At 28.6% G+C, this 21,504-nt stretch overlaps 2 protein-coding genes across 5 annotated transcripts in view; one reads left to right on the top strand and one right to left on the bottom strand.

Annotated features, from left to right (window-relative positions):
* The window catches only part of LOC106687388 (DNA polymerase theta), a 107,844-nt gene extending 97,232 nt beyond the window's left edge, over positions 1-10,612 (bottom strand). Inside the window, exons 1-12 of one of the 3 annotated variants that reach the window (XM_067048673.1) lie at positions 10,524-10,604; positions 10,288-10,413; positions 10,102-10,213; positions 8,769-8,884; positions 8,045-8,169; positions 5,079-5,207; positions 4,785-4,989; positions 4,362-4,494; positions 3,768-3,920; positions 1,899-2,111; positions 742-875; positions 6-305 (exon numbers count right to left, since the gene is read on the bottom strand). In XM_067048673.1, the coding sequence (XP_066904774.1) occupies positions 6-305; positions 742-875; positions 1,899-2,111; positions 3,768-3,920; positions 4,362-4,494; positions 4,785-4,989; positions 5,079-5,207; positions 8,045-8,169; positions 8,769-8,884; positions 10,102-10,213; positions 10,288-10,362 (1,695 nt within the window). In that variant the 5' untranslated portion in view covers positions 10,363-10,413; positions 10,524-10,604. Of the gene's footprint in view, positions 1-5; positions 306-741; positions 876-1,898; positions 2,112-3,767; positions 3,921-4,361; positions 4,495-4,784; positions 4,990-5,078; positions 5,208-8,044; positions 8,170-8,768; positions 8,885-10,101; positions 10,214-10,287 lie in introns of all 3 variants that reach the window. The other 2 variants (XM_014431247.2, XM_014431250.3) reach the window with 2 other exon arrangements.
* Positions 10,613-11,125: 513 nt separating this feature from the next.
* LOC106687384 (unconventional myosin-IXa) overlaps positions 11,126-21,504 on the top strand; it is a 39,379-nt gene continuing 29,000 nt past the window's right edge. Inside the window, exons 1-7 of one of the 2 annotated variants that reach the window (XM_014431242.3) lie at positions 11,126-12,146; positions 12,326-12,569; positions 16,541-16,816; positions 18,347-18,441; positions 18,606-18,768; positions 20,083-20,218; positions 20,774-20,964. In XM_014431242.3, the coding sequence (XP_014286728.1) occupies positions 11,863-12,146; positions 12,326-12,569; positions 16,541-16,816; positions 18,347-18,441; positions 18,606-18,768; positions 20,083-20,218; positions 20,774-20,964 (1,389 nt within the window). In that variant the 5' untranslated portion in view covers positions 11,126-11,862. The remainder of the gene's footprint in view (positions 12,147-12,325; positions 12,570-16,540; positions 16,817-18,346; positions 18,442-18,605; positions 18,769-20,082; positions 20,219-20,773; positions 20,965-21,504) is intronic. The other variant, XM_014431243.3, reaches the window with a different exon arrangement.

Below are 21,504 nucleotides of genomic sequence, written 5' to 3'. Positions count from 1 at the left end.
GATACCTGATATATAGCGTGAAGATCTGAATCCAACACAAAACATTGCCTTGCTTTATGTAACTCCCTAAGAAGATATAATGCCTGATCTGGAGGTACAGATGCGCCCAGACATGCTTCAGCTAATGATGACGGTAATATATTTCCATCGAGATTTAGTTTAATGAATTCATTTTCTTGCAAGTAATTTGTACAAGAACTAATGGCTTTTGAAATTTTTTCTTCTGATGCACTCGCTGCCAAAAGAGTACACTTTGTATATTCTTCCATTTCAGTTACTGTTGAAACCATGCCACAGGCAGTAACCTTAAATATAAAGGAAAAGAAATTTTCAATTGAAAAAAAATTCAAAAACCTCAATAATTATTGAGTAAATTATTTTCTTTCTAATTAATTTTGTATCTCAAGTTTTCATTAATTTTATGTAATATATTTTTTGAGTATTTTTACTACTGTAATTACTTTTATAGAAATTTTTTTTACATTTTCTGCAAGGCTGAAATAACCTCAGGTGAATGTAAAATAATGATCAGCAAGATCTTCCTCCACAGTTACTCTTAATGCAAAATTTTATAGTAGAAATATTAGTTATTAACTGTTTTCATCATGTGACCTTTTTTCAAAATCTACATAAGGAGAAAAATATTTTTAAAATAAGTGTTATGGCACACTTTGATAGGGGAACTCTTGCCATTAAGTACTATTAATAATGCTACTAATAAGTACGAATAATAAGAATTACCTCTAACAGTGCTCTCTTCAGGCTATTTGACAAGTTTCCTTTACCAAGACAACTTTCAACAGGTGGTAGTTCTGAGGTTAGTAACTGCTTACCCCAACCTTTTTCTGATTCAGTGCAGATTACATAACTCTCACCTATTAAAAACTCCATTTATAATAAAATATTTTGAATATATTTAAATCTATAATAATAATCAAACATGAAATATTTGATTACATAATTGCTTTATAAAAGTTATAATTCTGATTTAACAAATATTTCATCTGGCAGATTATATAAAAAGTAAGTTAAAAAAAAAAAGTGTTCAAGTTAAAAGAACAATTTTAAATAAATCAGCCAAAAGATAGTTCAAACAACAAAAGTAATCTGTCTTTTTTTAATTTTTTTTTTTATTTAGAAATACAGAATTCGATTTGTTTTACATAATTGTAACGAATTGTCAAGGCCGTGGCGGGGGAAATTGGTATGACATAGGTATAGAAAAATAGTCAAAGTGTCTCCTTGTCAAAAATAAACTGACTGAAGTAGTAATTGCATATAAAAATAGACTAACGTTCAATGTTTAATATCGATGGCTTACTTCACAGTAGGGCTTAGTACATTTCCACTAACTTTGTGAAAAATACAATTAATTGAAAAATAATTTTCCTAAAAGATTTAGGTTATACAAAAGTGTTGTATTAATTGAAAAGTTGTAATTTTGGTGAAAGAGAGAACCTTTAATTGTATTTTTTGTTAACTTAGTGGAAATGTACATAGCACTATTGTGAAGTAAACCATTGATATGAAGTAAATATTATAAAAAATATAAAGAATTTAGGATTTCTAGAAAGATAGATTTTACTTTTATTACTTTACTAAGAACGTTTAGCTGCCAATAAAACAAACACAAATAAATAATTCCAACAAACAAACGGTAACATGCAAAGCTTATACATCATACCATATTATTGTAGTTAAGCCAATATCCCAATGTAATTTCATTTTACTTACTGAAAACTTGTAAATGCTTGCCAGACAAAAATCTTAATGTATGAACCATGTATTTATTCTTAGGGGACATATGTCCCAGAATAAAATTATTTTTTCATTTCATTCATCGTAACATCATTCATTCATCATAACATCTAGAACCTTTCCTTTCCATAAATACATACCAGCTGTGTCTTTACCCATACGCCCAGCACGTCCAATCATTTGTTTATAAGTTAAAATGTCCATACAATGCCCTTGGAAACCAGGCGATCGAATTATAACTCTCCGTGCTGGTAAATTAACACCTGATGAAAGAGTGGATGTCGCTACTAAAACTCGGATAAGATTCTGTTTAAATCCACCTTCAACAATATCCCGTTCTTCTAATGTTAAACCTAAATAAAAAATCAAAATTAATCATGATCAAAAATAAAATTATTTTGGATTCAAAAAATAATATACAATCATTAAATTTTTAGATTTGATTAAATTCATAAATAGGATGGTTATTGTGATATATATGAATATTTATATATGAAATATACACCTCAGTATATAGTAGGTTTCCCTCTATTATTGAAAATTATTCATGATTATGAATATAAAAATGTACAGGGAAGGTTGAAATGTGAACATTTTTATTTTTAAACTGGAAAAGCTAAGGAGATGGTATATGGGACAAGGAGACTAGAAAGACCCCGGCTTCGATGGATCGATGGAGTGGCAGCGGATGCCAGGTCTATCTTGGGAATCCGCAATTGGAGAGCAGCGGCAACCATTAGAGAGGACTGGCAGATGTAGCGCTACAGACGATGATCAAAAGCTAAAAAAATTCTTAAAGAAGAGAAAGGACCAATAAAAACTAAAAAAATTGTAGATCAAGTATTTTAAATTATTTTCACAAATATGAAAGAGGGTAAACTAAAAAGTAAAATCTATTAATTTAAAATACAAAATTTCTTATATTTTCTACTGCAGTTTTGCAATTTTGCATTCCTTGAAAAACTATTGAGCTTCATCATTTATCAAGGGAGCTCAGAGATGGTCACTGGATGCCAATTTTAAACGATATGGAAGGTGTGTCAAAATGTTTCACATTTTGCATCGCATTTGAAAAAAACAGTTGTCACAATTTTACTCCAACTTTATGCCTTACCCCTTAGCCCTAACTTGGGAACACAATATTGCTGAAATATGAGATAATGAAAAACCTCGGGAGGGCAATAAAGAAACAGAGAGCAAATTCAGCTCCAACTATGAGGTAAAAGATGTAGTATAACACAAAAAGGACATACCGGGATAGTCTTGACCAAAGTGGTAAATGTTAAGAAAAATAGATGGACAAATAATGAAATTTTGAAATAATGTCAATATTTCAGAAGATAAATGAAATTTTGTATATAAAAAAATATAAGGTATCTTATTTTTGAATTATTCTTGAAATTATGTTTACGTTTGTTTATCAAGTTGACTCCCCAAAATCAGATAACTAGTACTTCGGATTTTTTCCTAGGACACTTACTATGAGTTATCATGTAGTTTTAACAGTAAGTTTTTAACTTGCTACATTTCATAATGTATAAGAATTTCATTATAGCTTCAAAAAAAAAAAAAAATATGACAAATAATAAAAGTTATGAGACAACTTTTAGTGGACATCTTAGACAAGAACTCAAACTAGAGTTATCTATTAATTGGCAGTCTTGCTTGACAGGGTTATTTGTAACATCATAAATGTTTTTAAAATGATGTCTGTGATTAACACATCCAGAGAATGATATTTCAATATCAATCAAAGTTTCAATAAATTACAGTGTTATTTAATTTATTTTCCTTGTCTCAAACAAAATATGAGTAAGAAATTAATGAAATCGAGTGTCAACTATCAATTAGAAAGTTATTCACCTTCTGATTGTTAAGAATTTAATTATATGAATTATTCATTACACGAACATTCCTAAGTTAAAATAATTAAAGCTAAACAACAAATATACTTTTAATTTTTTTTTTTTAAATGAAGCTGTAGTGTAATAAAATAATTGAAAACAAACCAGCATGATGATAGGCGACACCAAAAGAAACACTTTGACCTAGATTTCTCTCAAGTCCAGCAGGACATTTCTTGAGCTGTTCTAAAATATCAGATATACCACTCGGGTTAAGTTCACTCCTAAGTGAAATTCCGATACTATTCTTCTCACTACCTAAATAAATTCAAATAATTTGTAAATATTGAATGTAATTTGTAAATTTAATAATTATTTCTTCAGTATCCATCAAGTTCTACCATAATTTTTTTTGCATATCTCCTAATTGAGTGAGAGAGTTGAAAATTTATATGAATTGATGAGTTAATGTTAGAGAAGTGGCTTTTTGGAAATTCTATAATTTTTCCTCCTCTATTTTTTTTCATGGTTTTTAAACACTAATGAAACAATCAAATCAATTTTTATCAGTTTGCCAAACAAAAATGAGAAAGAAATATGACGTTAATGACAGAGGTCCTTATTTTGTTTATTAATTTTTTGTTACAACAAAATAATGTAAAACCCCTGAATAACTTTTACAACAAATAATTTTAAAAATAAGTTAACATTTTAAAGAAAGACAATTAAATTATAAACAAAGAAAATTAAAAATATTACCTATCCTCTTAATTTCTGACGATATTTGAACAGCCAATGTTTCACACCAATTTTTAGTAGGACAAAAAATAAGAAGCGAGTATCCTTTTCTAATAGTATCCAAAGAAAGGTACACAACATCTCCTGGGTCATTCTGAAAATATTAACCAATATTAATTAACTCTTTAAAAAATAAAAAATATATATATTAATACATTGTAATAGAAAATCCTCTAATGGTAAATGAAAACTAATTTAAATACAGCCCAGATAAATAATATATAAAATATAATAATAATGTAGATGTAGGAAAACAGAATTTTTTAATATTATTAAAAAAAAAAATAATAATTAGCCTAAATTATTTGTTTTATGAGAAATGTGAGTGATATTATTGGTCTCAAAGCAGTATGGTGTTAAAAAGCAAATAAAAACCTGGATTACCTGAATATCAACTTCTGGTTTAATTTCAAAGCTTTGATTCATATCAGGAAATTTATAAACAGTCCTTCCAACTTTAAGGTATTCACAAAGCGGTATTGGTCTGAAGTCAGTGCGATATAAAGTTGCATTCAACCAAGATGCGAGCATATCTAGATTTGGAAGTGTAGCAGACATGCCAATAATCTGTATGTTAGCAGATAAGCCCCTGTAAGTAATGTAGTGAATTAACTTGTTAAAATTAAATAGTTGTAAACTGGGATAATATTTAGATTCAATTAAGATAAGATAGATTACTTTTGACAAATGAACTTCAATTTTGTCAACAATAACTCTAAAAGATATCCTCTATGTGCATCACCAAGTAAATGTAGTTCATCTACGATCACTGCACCAATATCGTCTAAATTTCTTTCTTCTAAAAGCCTGAAAACATCAAAAATATGAATAATTAAAAAATACACAAGATAAAAATAATTGGATGATAGGTAGGTTTACTATTAAGAAACTTTTTTTTTTTTATAAGTCTTAAGTCTTGTACAAAATAACAATTAATAGTTTATAAATTAATTTAACTATTTTGATCACAGGAAAAATATAAAGTGTAATGGTTTAAACATGCAACTTATTTTTCACAAATCTGGGCTTTATACAGAAGCAACAATTTGATCATTATTACTTTTAAAGTTAAATTAAGTATGAATTTCTCAAAATTTAATCTTAATCGTTAATTATTTCAAGTAAAAATAAATATTATTATTAAAACTTCAAAAATGCCACTGATTCCCAGGTTAGTTAATCAATCATCTAAATTTTGCACCAAAGCCTTTTATAATCAAAATGGGTTAGCTAAATATTAAGTAGTAAGAGATCACTTATACACTAGAAAAACTAAGTAAGAAGGTTTTAGTAAAACAAAAATAAGGAATATTCAAAACTTTGTAAACAAAAAAAAATCTGGTATTTCAGCTGAATAAACTTTTAGTATTTTTGATATGGACAAGAAAGTCAATATCATTATTTAAGATTATTATTTATTAAGTGAAGTGATTAAACTGTGGACACAATGTAGACACTAGATAGTTTTAGCATTAACTAAAATCTGTGATTAAAAAAAAACTAGTTGTAACTACCGTAAATGGAGTGCCATAGAGAAGAACTGTAGCTACAACTCTGGGTAGATACAATTAAGCATGCAACAGTGACTGAAGTGATTAAAACGGTTGATTCTGCCACTTCTTTTTTTTTTTTTTTTTTTTTTTTGGAGATGTAACTTACTTTTATGTGTGATTAAACAGTACCTACAACTACCCCATAGTTGTATCTTAATTCCTAGGAGAAAAAGAGAAGCTACAACTAGTTATGTTTAGTTATAATTTCATTTTTTTGAAGTCTGAGAAGAGGCAAACTTCATTTTTGTCAGACGTTAATAGACTTCAAGATGGCAATGTTTTTGTATGTAAAAGATATAAGGACATTTTGTTAAAGGGACTGATGAATTCTAAAATAAAAGTTGGTTATTTCTAAAATGTAATTTCTTGTGTCTAATATGTAAGACATTTCCAGTTTAATTGGAACCTTGATTGTTTCCATGTCACATCTAACTTTTCCATTTCAATTGTAAACAAAATAGAATTGAATTATTTAATAAAAATTATTTGTTTTTATTCGACAATAATTATACTAAGTTGAATAATGATTTTTGAAATAATTTTGGTATATTCTTCGATATGGAGATGTTTAATATGTTTTTGAGATCCCTGATTTTATTTTTTTTATCGGATTTGTTTCAAGGGCCTACACATTTCGATTTATTGTAACTTTTCTCCGACATAGAAATCATTTATTAGGCTTTCAAGAAACATATTTCAAAATTTCCTATCATATTTAAAATGCTCATTTCGAATCAACATTACAGTTTATGTTTAATATGGTATAAACATTGTTTATCAGTTTATTGAAGAAACTATTTTCAGATTATCTATATTCCAGTATCTAATTTTTGCTGTTTTATATTTTTTGAATGATTCTGCACATGCCACATTACCATCACAATTGACACTTTTTTCTGTAAGAAATCTGTTTATAAGGTTTCAGAGGCCAATATTTTCAAACATATTTTTTTATTATGTCAAACATTAAAGAAAAAGTTGGAACACAATAAGGGTAGTTCATCAGCTTTATATATATTTCAAAAAATCTTATGATTCTATAGACCGTCAGAAGCTGTATAATATTTTGATTGAGCGGGAATACTAAATAAGTTAGTATATCTAGTACAGATGTGCATGACCGAAATTTTTAATAAGCTACAAAGTAGAAGTGAAGTTAAAGGCGGGAAATCCTTGTCACTTTTCAATTTCGAAATGGCTTAGCTCATACATTTTGTCCAAAAACTTAAAAGTTAGAATTAAAAAAACTATTATCCTTCCCACTGTTCCTTATAGATGCAAAATGTGGCCTCTTACACTAAGGGAAGAACAGTGCCTTAAGGTTTTTGAAAATAAAGCATTAAGTAAAATATTCAGACTGAAAAAGGATGAGAATTTAGAAGGTTATACAATGCTGAATTCGAGGGAACTACACCCGTTAAATAAAATTCAGGATATACCATTGCTGCAAACAAGATGGGTATGAAAGATTATGGGACTTAGTAACGAACGGATCCTTAAAATGTTAATAAAGACTGAACCGACGGTTAAACACCCGAGGAGTAGACTGAAACATAAATGGAAGGATTTAGTTTAGACTGATTTAGTAGATTTGGTTCAGGAGGGGCGTCACTAGACAGATATTTGTAAAGAGCGATTAGTAGTATCAGGATTGAACCTTCAGGTTCGCTAAGCCATTATTATTATTATATGGCAGATATTCAAATCAATTCTTTTTCAAAACGCATCAGCTCCTTGCACCTACTCAAAACTCTTCTTACATCGTATGCACTTCTTTCTTTCACATACATAAACATTGCCATCTTGAAGTCCACTAACATCTGACAAAGATGAAGTGTGCCTCTTCACAGACTACAAAAACATAAAATTATAACTAAACATAACTAATTGTAGCTTCTCTTTTATCACATTAAAAATGAAGTAACTACCTCCCCGAGAAATCAAGATAGAACTATGAGGTGGTTATAACTCCCATTTAATCATATTAAAGAGTAAGTTACAACTCCAAAAAACAGAAGGGGTGTAGCATTTACATGTGTTAATCACTTCACTTAATAGCTTTAAAATAGTTAATAAACAAATCGAAATAACCTATTAATTAGACTGTTGGCTTTTTCAATCGTACAAATTGCCAAGTGCACAGATCGGAAACCTCCAGGAGGGTTGTAAGATCCCATGAATCCCTCAACCCTAATACCACTTCCTGAAAATATTTCCTGTAAGGAATAAAAAATGAATCAATAATTGAATTATATAACGAAAATAATAACAAGTAGATTGTTAAGTGATTTCCTGGCATTTATGGTGAGTAAGTAAAGATAAGAACACTTAGAATAAATAATTTTTTAGACATGCCATTGTCCAATAACAGTCAATTTACAATGGACACTTTTTGTTCAATGGTCATATATGAAAAAAATAATTACATGCAGTTCTTGGAACAGTAGATCATACCTCAAAATTCCTTGAGAGAGATTATATCTAAGATTTCTGGACTTTATTCATTTATACTTGTTTATTTTACTAATGCTGCTAAGATTACCTAACAAAACGATAATCTCCAAGAAATTGGTAGCAATTAATACAATTTATCATAGTTATGAAATTAGAGACCAAAGTTGAGAAATTTTCAGTTGCAATAAGAAAATTGGAATTTTTTGGAAAAAAAAATGATTTTAAAACACTTTAAACTTTTAAAGAATTATTACTTCCTTTAAGTTAACACCATAATTAGACTCCAAATAAATTATTAATGAAATTACATCTTCATGAAAGACATTCAAGAAAGTTAGATACCATAGCCATATTGATTTACCTGGAAATAGATCATTTTCTCTCTTACTACTGATACAAATGGCAATATTATTATTACTTTTTTTCTTCTTTCTAAAACAGTTTTAATGGCAAGCATTTCAGCAACTAATGTTTTACCTGCAATAAATATGAAAACAAAGTATACTATTGAGTATTCTACGTAAGTATGTTATTTGAAAAACAATACATTTCATCTAATGAAACTAATATTAGGAAACCTACTAATTAAATCCTCAAAATGTAAACAACAATCAACAAACATTGTCTGAAAAAGTTGTAAACATGTCTATCTTAAAGTCAATGGGCTTACAAGGAAAGCAAAAACGGAATATGGTAATTTTATTTTTAAACAGTAGTTAAATTTAATAATCTATTTATGGGAAGCTGTATTTATAGTTCATAACTAGTTAGATATGCATTTCTGGAATTTTAATTTGAAAATCAATAATCAGGATTAAAAAACCCAAGTTTAACATTATGAATACTTAAAATAACTTAAGTCATGTCATAAGTTAAAACAGTGTTCTTCTAATGGTGATTAGATGGATAAAATGAAATATAAGACAGGTATAGTTTGGAAAAAAATTAAATTAAAGAAGTAGGTTTTCTGAATAATATACTAAAACGTCACACTAATAGATAAATGCAGATTTAATCATCAGTACTGAACGTGACAGTAAATGAGTTAGGACGTGAAATTTTGAAATACATTACCCCAGATAGTGAATTATTAACCATTAATGATATCACAATTTTTGAAGGTAAATCTTATTACATCATATAATAAGTATTACAGTGAAGAAGAACAGTTTCATAACATTAATTAGCAAAATAATTCAGCATTATTTACTGCGATGAGTCAGGTTGTGTGACATCTTGAGATTTATCAGAATGATTCTTCACGCATCAGCTATTGGAAGGGATTTGAATTACCGATCCTTCAAGGATCAACTGCTTTTTTAAGTTCTTGATAAGTTATTAATATTGATAACTCAATTTGAATCTATTATAAAATATTTAGCACTGACCCAACTTTGGTCAGCAGGGAGGAAAGAGTGTAACTGCATAGATTTTTGAGAAAAGAATAAGGCAATTAGTACCATTACAATCAATAAATGAACAATATTAACTTTTAAAATATGAATTTCTGAATATACTTCTTTCCAGAACATTAATCATACATTACTTGCAAACAGTGACAAGTGTTTTTATCAAACATAAATGGTCAAGAAACAAGCCACTACGATGCCAAAATTGGTATTCTGCCTACAATGCAGAATACCAATTTTTACATAAAAATAACATCTAATAAATATTTGTATCAACAATCTTACCAGCGGATGTAGGTGCAGAATAAATAAGGTTCCCACCTAATAATACATCTCCAGACATAAGACATTCAACTTGCCATGGGAACATCTTTTTGACACCCTTCAATAAATATTTCTAGAAAAAGGCTCAATTATAAAGTGCAAAAAACCAATGTAAAACTGAATGAAGGTTCTCTTAAAAACAATTACCTCCAGAATATGTTCAGGCAAACCCCATGATCTTAAATCTAACTTTTCTTCAAATGTCAAAGATATATCAGACATAGTAGGAGAAGGAGCATTGCCAACAGGGTGTTAGTTTAATACCTGTCCTATCTGTGGTTAAATAACGAATTTATTATTAATTCAATAATCATAGAAGTGATCATCAAACTAAATTTCATAAAACTTCTGAAAGTCTCACAAATTTGACTTTTGAATGTTACCTCCCAAAATTGCGATTGCGAGCCACTTTTCCACTGCCATCTTTTCAACGATAGAAAGAAGTCAGTACCAAATAAAAATAATACAATAACAGACAAGATTTAATTACAGGAAATATAAATTAAGATATTAGAATTTGTGAAAAATTTAATTTAATTTCAATAGCTTCTTTCAGCTTTGATATGGTTATTTCCGTCCTTTTTGCAAAATAAATTGATTACTTATTTTAAAATTATTATTAATTAAATATACATCAATAACTAAGCTTTACCATTTCTTATGTACACTTATTATTTAATGATCTTAAAGATATAAAGAAAACGAAATGAATAAATGAATCTTTTGGAAATATTTTATCATACTAAAAATACTATTATAATAACTGTAATAAAACTTTTCGTCGAGTTTTATTGGTCTAAATCTTAGTATTAAATGTATTTATTATTTCCACAATTGATATCAACTTTGTAGTCAGTTCATCATTATCAAAAGTTCTATAAATTAATTTCATATAAATAATTACTCTTTAGTACATTTATGATTTTTATTTTGCGACAATTTTTTTTTTCGTTCAACAGCCCTACACAAATATCAATCATAATCATTATATATTTTCTGCATTAGATTGTTTCACTCATCAAGGCACTTGTGTTGATAAGTCATTGCGATGCAAACGAATTAATGAACACTTTAGATCTTGTTGAATTAATGGTTAATTAACAGTCTTTATGCTTTAAGATGTATTTTCAAACGGTTTATATGGATGTGCATTGTAGTAGTCGGCTTTAAACCAATTGTGATGTGTTTGTATGTATTTTATGAATAGGAACGAGTGCCATTTTCGTCTGATCTTGTGCACAACGATGAAAAATAAACTGATCTTGTACTCTCTGAGGTGCTTCCTCTTTTCTTCCTGATAAAGAACTTGATATGGTGCTGATTTCTTTTTACGTTTACATTCAACTTCTGTTTCATTCATGTCGAAACGTAAACATTTCTATAATGGGCACGTCAGGTTATTTCATTTGTGTTTAGTGTTATATGATTTTATACATCTTTTATTTACAATATCATGGCATTCCAATTGTAGATAATTTTTCATTCTTTTCTCTAGTATGTATGGTTTTGCTAGTTGTTACTTATAAAAAGTATTATTTTGTGCCATTTTTAATTAGTATTATCAATCACTGAATACAAAAGTGAACAACAGCATCTTGCTCAATACAGCTAATTCAATACTCATTATGATTCTTCAACAAAGAATCGTCATATGTGCTGAAAATCAGTATAAATTCATGATATCAGACTGTAATGAACTGATTAGATTAAAATAAAGTGAACATGGAGACTGAAAACAATAGGTATATTCTACAAGTGTTCGTAGGTGCACTCTCTCAGCATTATGAAGCACTGTCTGTTGAAGCTAGTAAACAAACTACATCTGAAGAAATAGTTCAGTGCATTGTTGAAAGACTTTCATTACCTACATCTACTAGCTTTGAGTTAGCTGAAGTTGTTGGTGATACAATGGGTAGAGAATGCAAAGAAAGAAGATTAGGACCTGTCGAATGCCCTGTTGCTTTAATGCTTCTTTGGCCTAGAACAAATCAGGAAGAGTATTATAGGTCAGTACTTTGTTTGGTTATATTTTCATTCATCCATTTGGTATTCCATTAGCTTCAAAATTTAATGATTTTAAAACTTTCAGGCTTAGTTATCTGTATTATTACTTATCATTAATGTAATGCCTACATGTTAAATCATATGCAACTTCCTGTTCATTTATCACTTCCCCTTTTATCAGGTTTTATCTCAGAGAAAAAATGAATGAAACATTGTGGGCTGATGGGTTTACAATGGACCCTCAATTAATTAAGGACTATTTCTGCCGTTTCCTTTATCAACCTGCTGATCGTGATTATCCTGATCTTTGTCAGTTACCTGATTTAAACGAACAAACACTGCTTGACAATTTGAGAGCAAGATTCAATGCTGGTCATATTTATACGTATGTTGGATCGATTCTCATTGCAGTGAACCCTTTCAAGGTATGTTAATATATGTGAGGAAAAAAAAAAAATATATACATATATTTATATATATCTGTAGGTTCTAAAGCTTCTTTGCTGATTAATCTCCATAAAGTAAACATGAAATTACTTGTTTATAGTTTGTTTTTATATTGAAATTTTCATTCTTTGCTAGTCCTTCTTAATCTATTACTATCTATTTTTCTAATGTTTACATAATTACATTGTTTTGATTGATATGTCATTCCCTGTTATATCCTACAATAATACTCTAGCTTGTTTATTACACATGTATGTTGGTTATTATGGTAAATATATAAGTATTTATTACTTAGTTTTTATTTTTATTTATTTATTTTTTCTAATCCATCTTTTAAAACAGAATTTAAAATGTTATTTTATCACAGGTGCGTATTCTGAATTTTAGCACTCACCTTTTACGATTAAGTATTATGATACCTGTATTGATCATAAGGACTGAAGTTGTTATAATTCTATTATTTTATCATGTTTTAATTTTTTTTTTTTTTTAAATAATTTGTTATTTTTAAGGGAAAAATGATTTTGACAACTAACTCAAAGAAATTAAGTTTCAATGTTCCCTTATAATCTGCATTCATTTCAAAACTTGAATATTGTCAGAAGAAAAAATGACAAATGTCACCTACAATTGACCTTAGCATTAACTATTATAATGGTTTTTTTGTTTTGTTTTTTTAATGAAATGCTAGATAACTTATTAATCTCGGGACTTAACCCAGATTTTTTTATAAGATGTTGAAATGAGTTTTTATCATTATCTGCCTTTGGTGTTATGATTCACCAAGTTTCTTGTCTGTATCTTTGTCTTACATTGTGTTAATCCAATGACATAAATTTTTCTACTTTAGTTCTTAGAAACTTTTTTTTTTGTATATTCGAAGTTAAATAGATGAAAGATTAGTAAAATTTTGATCAAGATAATTATCATGTACCATTTGCTGGCATTTCTATTGGTTATTATTTTTTTAAACTCTTATTATGAATTTTTTGGAGCACTCATGTGCAATTAAGGAGGCCAAAGGATACTGTTGTTCATTAGTATCTTATAACACTTGATTGATTGTGGAGAGGTGAAAAGATGAGCCAACTTATATGATTTGGCCATAACAGTTATAAGCTTCTTTTTTTGTGATAAAAATATTAAATGCCTATCAATTTTCCTTGAAGTTTCTTTTGTAAGCTTGCCCACTATGAATTGAGTAGTCATTTTGTTTTCATGTATTGAAATTATCCCATTTGTTCTTTTTGGACTTTTGTGCTTATTATTATTGATTTATTTTATCACAAATGTTTTTTGTTTGTTTCATTGCCTTAAAGAGATTCAAGCTTGAACTCAAGATGACAAAACAGTTAAAAAATTCCAATATTTTTGAAAGATTGTTGCTGTCTTCCATGATGTGGGCTATTGATAGATAATATTTATTATTAATACAGATATTATCCCTAGTAGAAAATATATTTTTAATTAATAATTATTTTTGTCAGGCTAGAAGAGAATCAAATAACTAAAATTTCTGGTTTAATATAAGAGTTTAAAAATTTGTTTCTATGCCTAATGGTAGATATCTTAGTTGGCATTAGTGATCAATTTTAACTTTGAAAGTGTCGGGATCTTCACCGTTATTGGTTTTGAATAATGCTAATTTTTTCAGGATCGTTGAAGGATATTTATATACAATAATTTTTGAAATTATATAAATATATAATACTGTCCAAAAACTCTTTACTTGAAAATTGCTCTCTGGCTCAATTTTTTTTAAATTTTCTACTCATAAACTCAGTCTTATGTGAACGAGTAAAATGTTTGTGCACAGGCCTTTAGAGGAAACACTAGTGTTGCTTAAGGTTAGAAGTAAATTAAATATTACAATAAAAAATGGTCGAGATATTTTTGTGTCTTACCCTTAATGAAAAGGTCTGACTGAACTTAAATGACAAATTTTTAAAAAGACTTTCAAATTCTTAAAAAGGCCTTTATTTTTATTTATTTATTTTTTTAAAGAATTAGCAGTCCTCTTTGTTAGCAATAATAAATAATGGATAAATACGAAATATTAAATAATTTTATAGATGATAAAAAAGGGAAAATTGTGACGGAAAAAGTCAAGAATCTTTCCCAATTGCATTACGGCTTAATTATCTCGTATTAAACTGTTTTATTCTTGGCCAGGAACAAAATTTATATTCATTATTCCCACCTTAAAAGACCGTAAAGTACGAATTTTTATAGCAACAAAAAAAAATTATTTTCTTCATAATTTTTGGCCTCTCTACTCTAGTCTTTAGGTATTTTTATTTTTAAAGTTAACAGCTTTAACACAAAAATTGGGGACATATGTAGAATTTTAATTGAAAGTTCTGTTATGTGCCCACTGTACTATATTTTTATCTGAGCTGAGCAAAACTAGATAATATCAATAAAAATCGGCAACTATGAAAATTCTCACTATGCATGTAAATTTGTATTTGTGAATTAAGAAAATTGGAGAAATAGGATATGGAAGATATGATAGAATACGTAAAACTATGTGAGTGAAATAAAAATAAAAATATAGGAGATATAAAACCAAATGAATATACATTAAATCAGGAAATAATAAGATCTGATAAGGGGAGCTAATATCACACCTAAACAAGAAGAGTGAAGATATTAACACAAGGAAAAGGTAGAGGGTTATGGTATGAAGAAGACGAAACATAAATAGTAAGTGATACATATCTTGAGTCTAGAGTTCCAGATTAAGTGAACAACAGGATAAGGGTAAAATTAGGACTAAATAAATGAGAAATGAAAAAAACTATATCGACTAAGCTTTGGTTTATATTGGAAAATAAAATTATTATGGACAGTGTGGTATATTTCTAGTGAAAATATGTTGAATTGTTTGACAATAAAAATTAACTAAAGGCAGGTAATGATTAGTACATATTATATTACCTATAATATAATAGAGGTTAAAGAAATGGAATGAACATAAGACATTATTGTACTGATATAATTTATATTAGGAGTTGTAAAAATATTAATAATATTAGTTGAAATGAAAAAGGAACGTTTGGGATGTCGATATAGATTATATGGAACAATACCTTGGATTGAGAAGACCTAGTAGCTGAGAGGATTGCAGCAACTAGGTTTCAGAGTGCTTGATTCTGAAGGTTGTGGGTTCGATTCCCACCTGGGTCAGTCAAAATTTATTTCTCCGCGGTCACGAGAAATGAATCTTACATTCCCACTCTGGAGTAGTATAAATCCTCAATGGAGGACTTGAGCCAAAAAATAAAACAAAAAACTTAGTCTTAAATTGGTCCACATTAGAAGTAATTTGGATTTGTTTTCTTTTTTTTATCACACTCTCCAACCAACTTTATGTATAAGCACATTAAATAAAATGTCATTTTTTTTTTTTAATGAATTATTGCAATTGGTTGTTCAATCAAAGCTGAAATTTTTATTGAATTGGTACTTTCTTCCTCTCACTTATAATCATCTCTAATCCAATTCTAGTCTCATTATTAGATGTAATTGTTAGGAATGATAGGCCCTAAAGTGCTATAAAGATAATTTTAAGCTTTTACTGAGTCCTCTATCTATCTATATGTCCTATTATCTATTATTCTAAAATAAATATACAAAATATCTTTGTATGAAGTATTTTATATTAGATACATTAAATTGCATTATAATTTCAAGATAGATAAAAATGAAATATTAAATGAATTGGTTTTTTTAGAACTGGGTTGTTTCACCGACTATAAAATAAAGGTAGTTAATAACTATACTTTGTCTATAGTATAATTTTAAATGTGATAAGAGCTATCTTTCACTAACATTATCTTCATTCTATAAAATATCTGTATAAATGTAAATTTTCATCATCTATCATTTAGCTTTGGCTTAAGACTAATAATATGTTATAACTTATTTATTTTATTTATTTTTCTAGTTCTATCCTATTTACAATCCGAAATATGTCAAACTATATCAAAACAGAAGGATGGGACCTGAACTTCCGCCTCATATATTTGCTGTGGCAGATTCTGCTTATCATTGTATGTTGAGAAATCGTCGAAATCAGTGTATTGTTATAAGCGGAGAGAGTGGAAGCGGGAAAACAGAAAGTACTAATTTTCTTTTACATCACTTGACTGCATTGAGCCAAAAGGGCAGTCATGGCAGTGGAGTTGAACAAACTATATTGAGTGCTGGACCTGTCTTGGAGGTGAATATAATCAAATTTTTAATTTTTATATCTTTAGCTATTGGATGCAAATTTAGGAATGAGAACATTCTTATCTCCATTTTATATATTTGGGTATTAATGGAAGTAGTCTTTGTTATGCTATTATTGTTATTGTTTTATTAAGTTAAAACAATATTCATTTATTATTATTACCATGAAATTCTTTAGTGGGAGGGTGGGATAGCTCAGTGAGTGAGACACTGTGCTACTAAGGACTCCAAGGACCTGGGTTGGATTCCAGCTATAGCAGATAATTCTTTATTCTGCTATGGTAGCCGTAGTTAGCCCTGTGGATTCAGGAATCCTCCATTACGTAGTAAACTCCTGACACTTCATATGGGTCGCAGCCGAACAAATTTTCAAATTCTTGATTGAAATTATTGTAGTTGGTGGGTTTATTGCCAAATTTTGGTAACTCAAATGCAATGACCTTAGTCCATATTTTCTCTTCTACTTCTATGGTTTATGATGCTCCTATTTCATCTGTGCCTTACATTTATTCAGCAGTACTCTATCTGGTCGGTGCACAACTCATTGTCCAATGTTTTGTTGAGATTTGAGAAGAGGTTCTCGTTGTTTATTTTGACATATGAAAAAAAGAGTTCTTACAAAGCTGTACTTTAATGTGAAAAGAAAAATGTTGAAGTTGATTAGTATAAATTTAAGTGATTAGCTTCTTGGCACCTGGGCCAAATGGATGATACTTTATTCCTTTCTTTGGACTTCCTGAATAACTGCTTTGTAAATACGGAATTATTCTGCATAAGGAATTTCTGTAGGGCTAGTTTTTAACCCATAACATGCAGGTCGATCAGACCCAGTAACATTATTTGTCCATTTTTTATATTGGAGTTCCCGTTCTTTCTCTCAACAACATGGCTTGGTGTCCTTCCATGGCAGTGCAATCCACTTCCACATACTCTGCTGTTTCAAGGACTCCATACATGGGACACCAGGGGTTGATATTCCTTCTGAATCTCTGCAGCTTTCCCTGGAAACCCCTGTGACTTGTCAGTTGTCAAGAAGTTCCTCTTTAAGTCTTGCCACTCCCCTTCCATTCAAATGTATCGAGTCCTGCAGACTCAAATTTTGCACTGTGTATTATCTATGACATTTTAATACATGAAGGAGAGTGGCAGTTCTTGGGTTGTTTCTATTAAAGAGTGGCTGTTATTGATGAGTGTATTAAGGCTTTACCTTAAGTGACTGTGGAATTCCAGCGAGACCAATTTGATTTTTGCCTGGGTGGGTTAACTTTTATTTTGTGGCTGCTCCACTTAATGAAAACTCAACCTCCCATTCTAACTAATTAGTTTACCTATAAATCTGTATGGTAACCTATAAATCTCTCTCTGTATAGAAGGGGACTGTGCTTAATAATAGTTCACAAATAATAATAACTAAATAATAAGTTGATTTCTTAAAATCTATCACATCTTCATTTCCTACCTATTCTATGTACATCATGTATATTTTGAGAATTATATTTTTAAATGTTTAATCTTTTAGGCTTTTGGAAATGCTAAAACAGCCCACAACAACAATTCTAGTAGATTTGGAAAATTCATTCAAGTTAACTATAAAGAAAATGGAATGGTTCATGGGTATGTTTTCCTTTGTTATAATTTTAGCCATTATCCTGTTTTAGTATTATGTAATAACTTATATCATAAGTAGCTTTCTCGATTTTATAACTTCATAACTGTTAAATTGTGTTAAAAATGTAAATACAATTCAGTTTTTTCATAACATTCAATTTTATTTTTAGTGCTGTGGTTCAAAAATATCTCTTGGAAAAGTCAAGAATCTGTTCTCAAGGTCGCAACGAAAGGAACTACCATGTGTTTTACTACCTTCTCGCTGGAGCTAGTGACGTGGATAAACAACAATTACATTTGAAGACTGTAGATTATTATAATTATTTGAACAGGGTAATTATATTTGAGGAAATCATATCTTACCTCTTTCATCTACTGTCCCTACCACTTTCATTTTCAATGTGGTATTTTTATTCTATATAGGAAAATTTTCTTTGGAAAACTAGTGGCAATTAAGATTTGTTTTTATTATTATATTGCAGTGTATCTGGTTTAAAGTTGATGGAACTATTTCCTCTACCAGTAGCTTATTAATGTTTATATTTGTTGTGATATTGTACTGTCAAGGTTTTAAATAATATCCGTTGAGATATTTTCATATTTTTCCAACAGAACTACCCTTTACTAAACCAAATCACTTCTGGAGAAATTTAAATGGTCTTCAGTGCTGTTGATTTCCATATTCAAAAGGGTTTAAATTGTGCTCTGTAAATATTGGATTTGAAGAGTTTTATCGATGAAGCATGAATACTTTTTTTTTTTACCTCATTGCATATTTATCCTACATAAATATTTTAAAGAAAACTTTTAACTTTTTCCTTCACTAGTTTATTATTTAATAATAATGTTGGTATATTATTAGTTAAAGTTCATGTCATCGTGTAGCCAGATTATTATTATCTTACATATTTTTTTTTTTTATTTCATTGGTAAATAATACTGTTCATTATATATTTTGTTGTTACATATTAAATATTCTATTGAAATATGGTATATAAGTTATCCTTTTTTTAAATTTTTTTATTTGATTTTATCTTCCAAGAATACTATCGGGTTAATAATCAAGCATCTCTTCCAGTTCCAATTCTCTAGGTTGTTCATGGGTTCTCTCATCATTGGGCTGATTTGTTTTTAATTTATATACTTGTTATTTTTTAAAAATTGTTTTTCTCCCCTTCTTTTAAAAAATGACCTTAAGTATGATGATAGTGATCCACAATAATTATATTATATTTATATTATATTATATGTTAAAATATTAGAAAATTCCAATTAGATAGACTCCAGTCTTTAAACTTGTGGCCAACAGTTCACCAGTAGACATTTCACCAATTCAAACATCATCAAGAGAGAAAATAAGTAATATCACATGTACAAAGATAAAATGCAGCACATCTCACATCAACAGTTTTAAAAGACGAATCAACCTGAGGCAACTTGACACTCCATGATGTTGAAACATATGAATTGATACTTTTTGATTGTGTCCTCCCATTATATTTTAATAATGTGTCTCTTAAATGAGTTTTTATATTAAAGTTTTATATGGTTTTAAGTTGTTAAACCAGTTCAAAATCTAGCCGTAAAATAGTCTTTGGCTTTTAAATATAAAAATAAATATTTATTTGAATAATTTTATCCTTACAGAGTGGCTGTTATGTTCTGGATAATGTTGATGAGAAGTATGAATTCTCAAGATTAAAACAATCGATGGAAATGGTTGGATTTACTGCAGAAAAACAGAGAAGACTTTTTGCTGTTTTATCAGCTGTGTTACTTCTTGGTACGTCCAAAAAAAAAATTAATTATATTGTAATAAAATTTCAAGTTTTCTAGACAAATATAATTTATTTTGTTTTGGTCGATTATACTAGGGAACAAAGAAAATTTATGTTACATAAATTGCATATTGTAAATTGATTTAATTTGCTTGTAGTAGGCTAAGATCACTGGTGCTTACTATACTAACCTATCCAAGGTCAAATCTGCTCTAACATTTATTGCATAAATGTAACATTTTTTTCAATATAATGTAATTGGGTTTTGTCAGTGTCAGAACCAAGATTTAACACCTGTTTAGTGGGTCTACTCAACAGTGGAGTGTGTACTTGAAATTAATGTATGCAATAAGTCCACATTGCTGATTTTAATTTCTACTGAGAATTACTGTTTAGTATCAACTACCTTTACTATTGCTTCATCTTCGGGTCCTGTGGACCATTTCCTTGTTGTTAAACTGATTAATTTTTATTTATTGTGTTCATTGTTAATTAATGTTTAAGATCATCATAGACAATTTTTTATTTATTTATTTTATTTGAATTTCTGTTTATTTCAGGAAATGTGGAATTCCAACCTAGAAAAGCCGCATATCATCATGATGAAGCAGTTGGAGTCAAAAACCCTGAGGTTGTTCTCCTTATTTCGGAATTACTCAGGGTAAAAGAAGAAACTTTACTTGCTGCTTTGACCGCTAAAAGAGCTCGGGCCTCTGGTGAAACTCTTGTTATCAATTATCGGCTTCCTGAAGTATGTTTGTTTTTTATCTTTCTTAGTTTTAATTTAATTAATATTATGTCTATTATTTATTAATTTATTATTTCATTTTAATATTTAATTTTTTTCGTGTAGCAATTCTTGACTTCACTTACAACACTGTTATTTTTATATATACTTAATTTCTACATTTTCATTACTTATCCTTGTGTGAGCTGTAGATGGTAAAATAAAAATTTATCTTTGATATCATTGCTTAAATCAAAACTATCTTATCAAGTTTCATTTTAATTTCAATCATTCCTCTTATTAAAATAATTTCCTAAAATTTAACTTAAACTTTTGGAATAATGTAAGAAATGTATATGCAGTATGAGTATATGACCAATGATAATAGGATTATTTTGAAACCTTCATTCGATTTTGATTAATTTTGGAATTAGGTATAAAGAATCGAATTATCTGTTAAACAATTTAATTTATCTATATTGTAATAATAAAAAAAATATTAAAAATAAAATAAATCAATTTTAATCGTTTTTAAACTTGTTTCAAATATACAGGAGATAGCTT

The sequence above is a fragment of the Halyomorpha halys genome, unplaced genomic scaffold (genome assembly GCF_000696795.3).
Source record: "Halyomorpha halys isolate HHAL.00 unplaced genomic scaffold, Hhal_1.1 Scaffold954.1, whole genome shotgun sequence".
NCBI lineage: Eukaryota > Metazoa > Arthropoda > Insecta > Hemiptera > Pentatomidae > Halyomorpha > Halyomorpha halys.
The sequence above is the reverse complement of the archived record's forward strand: the minus strand, read 5'-3'. Positions and strand labels throughout refer to the sequence as shown.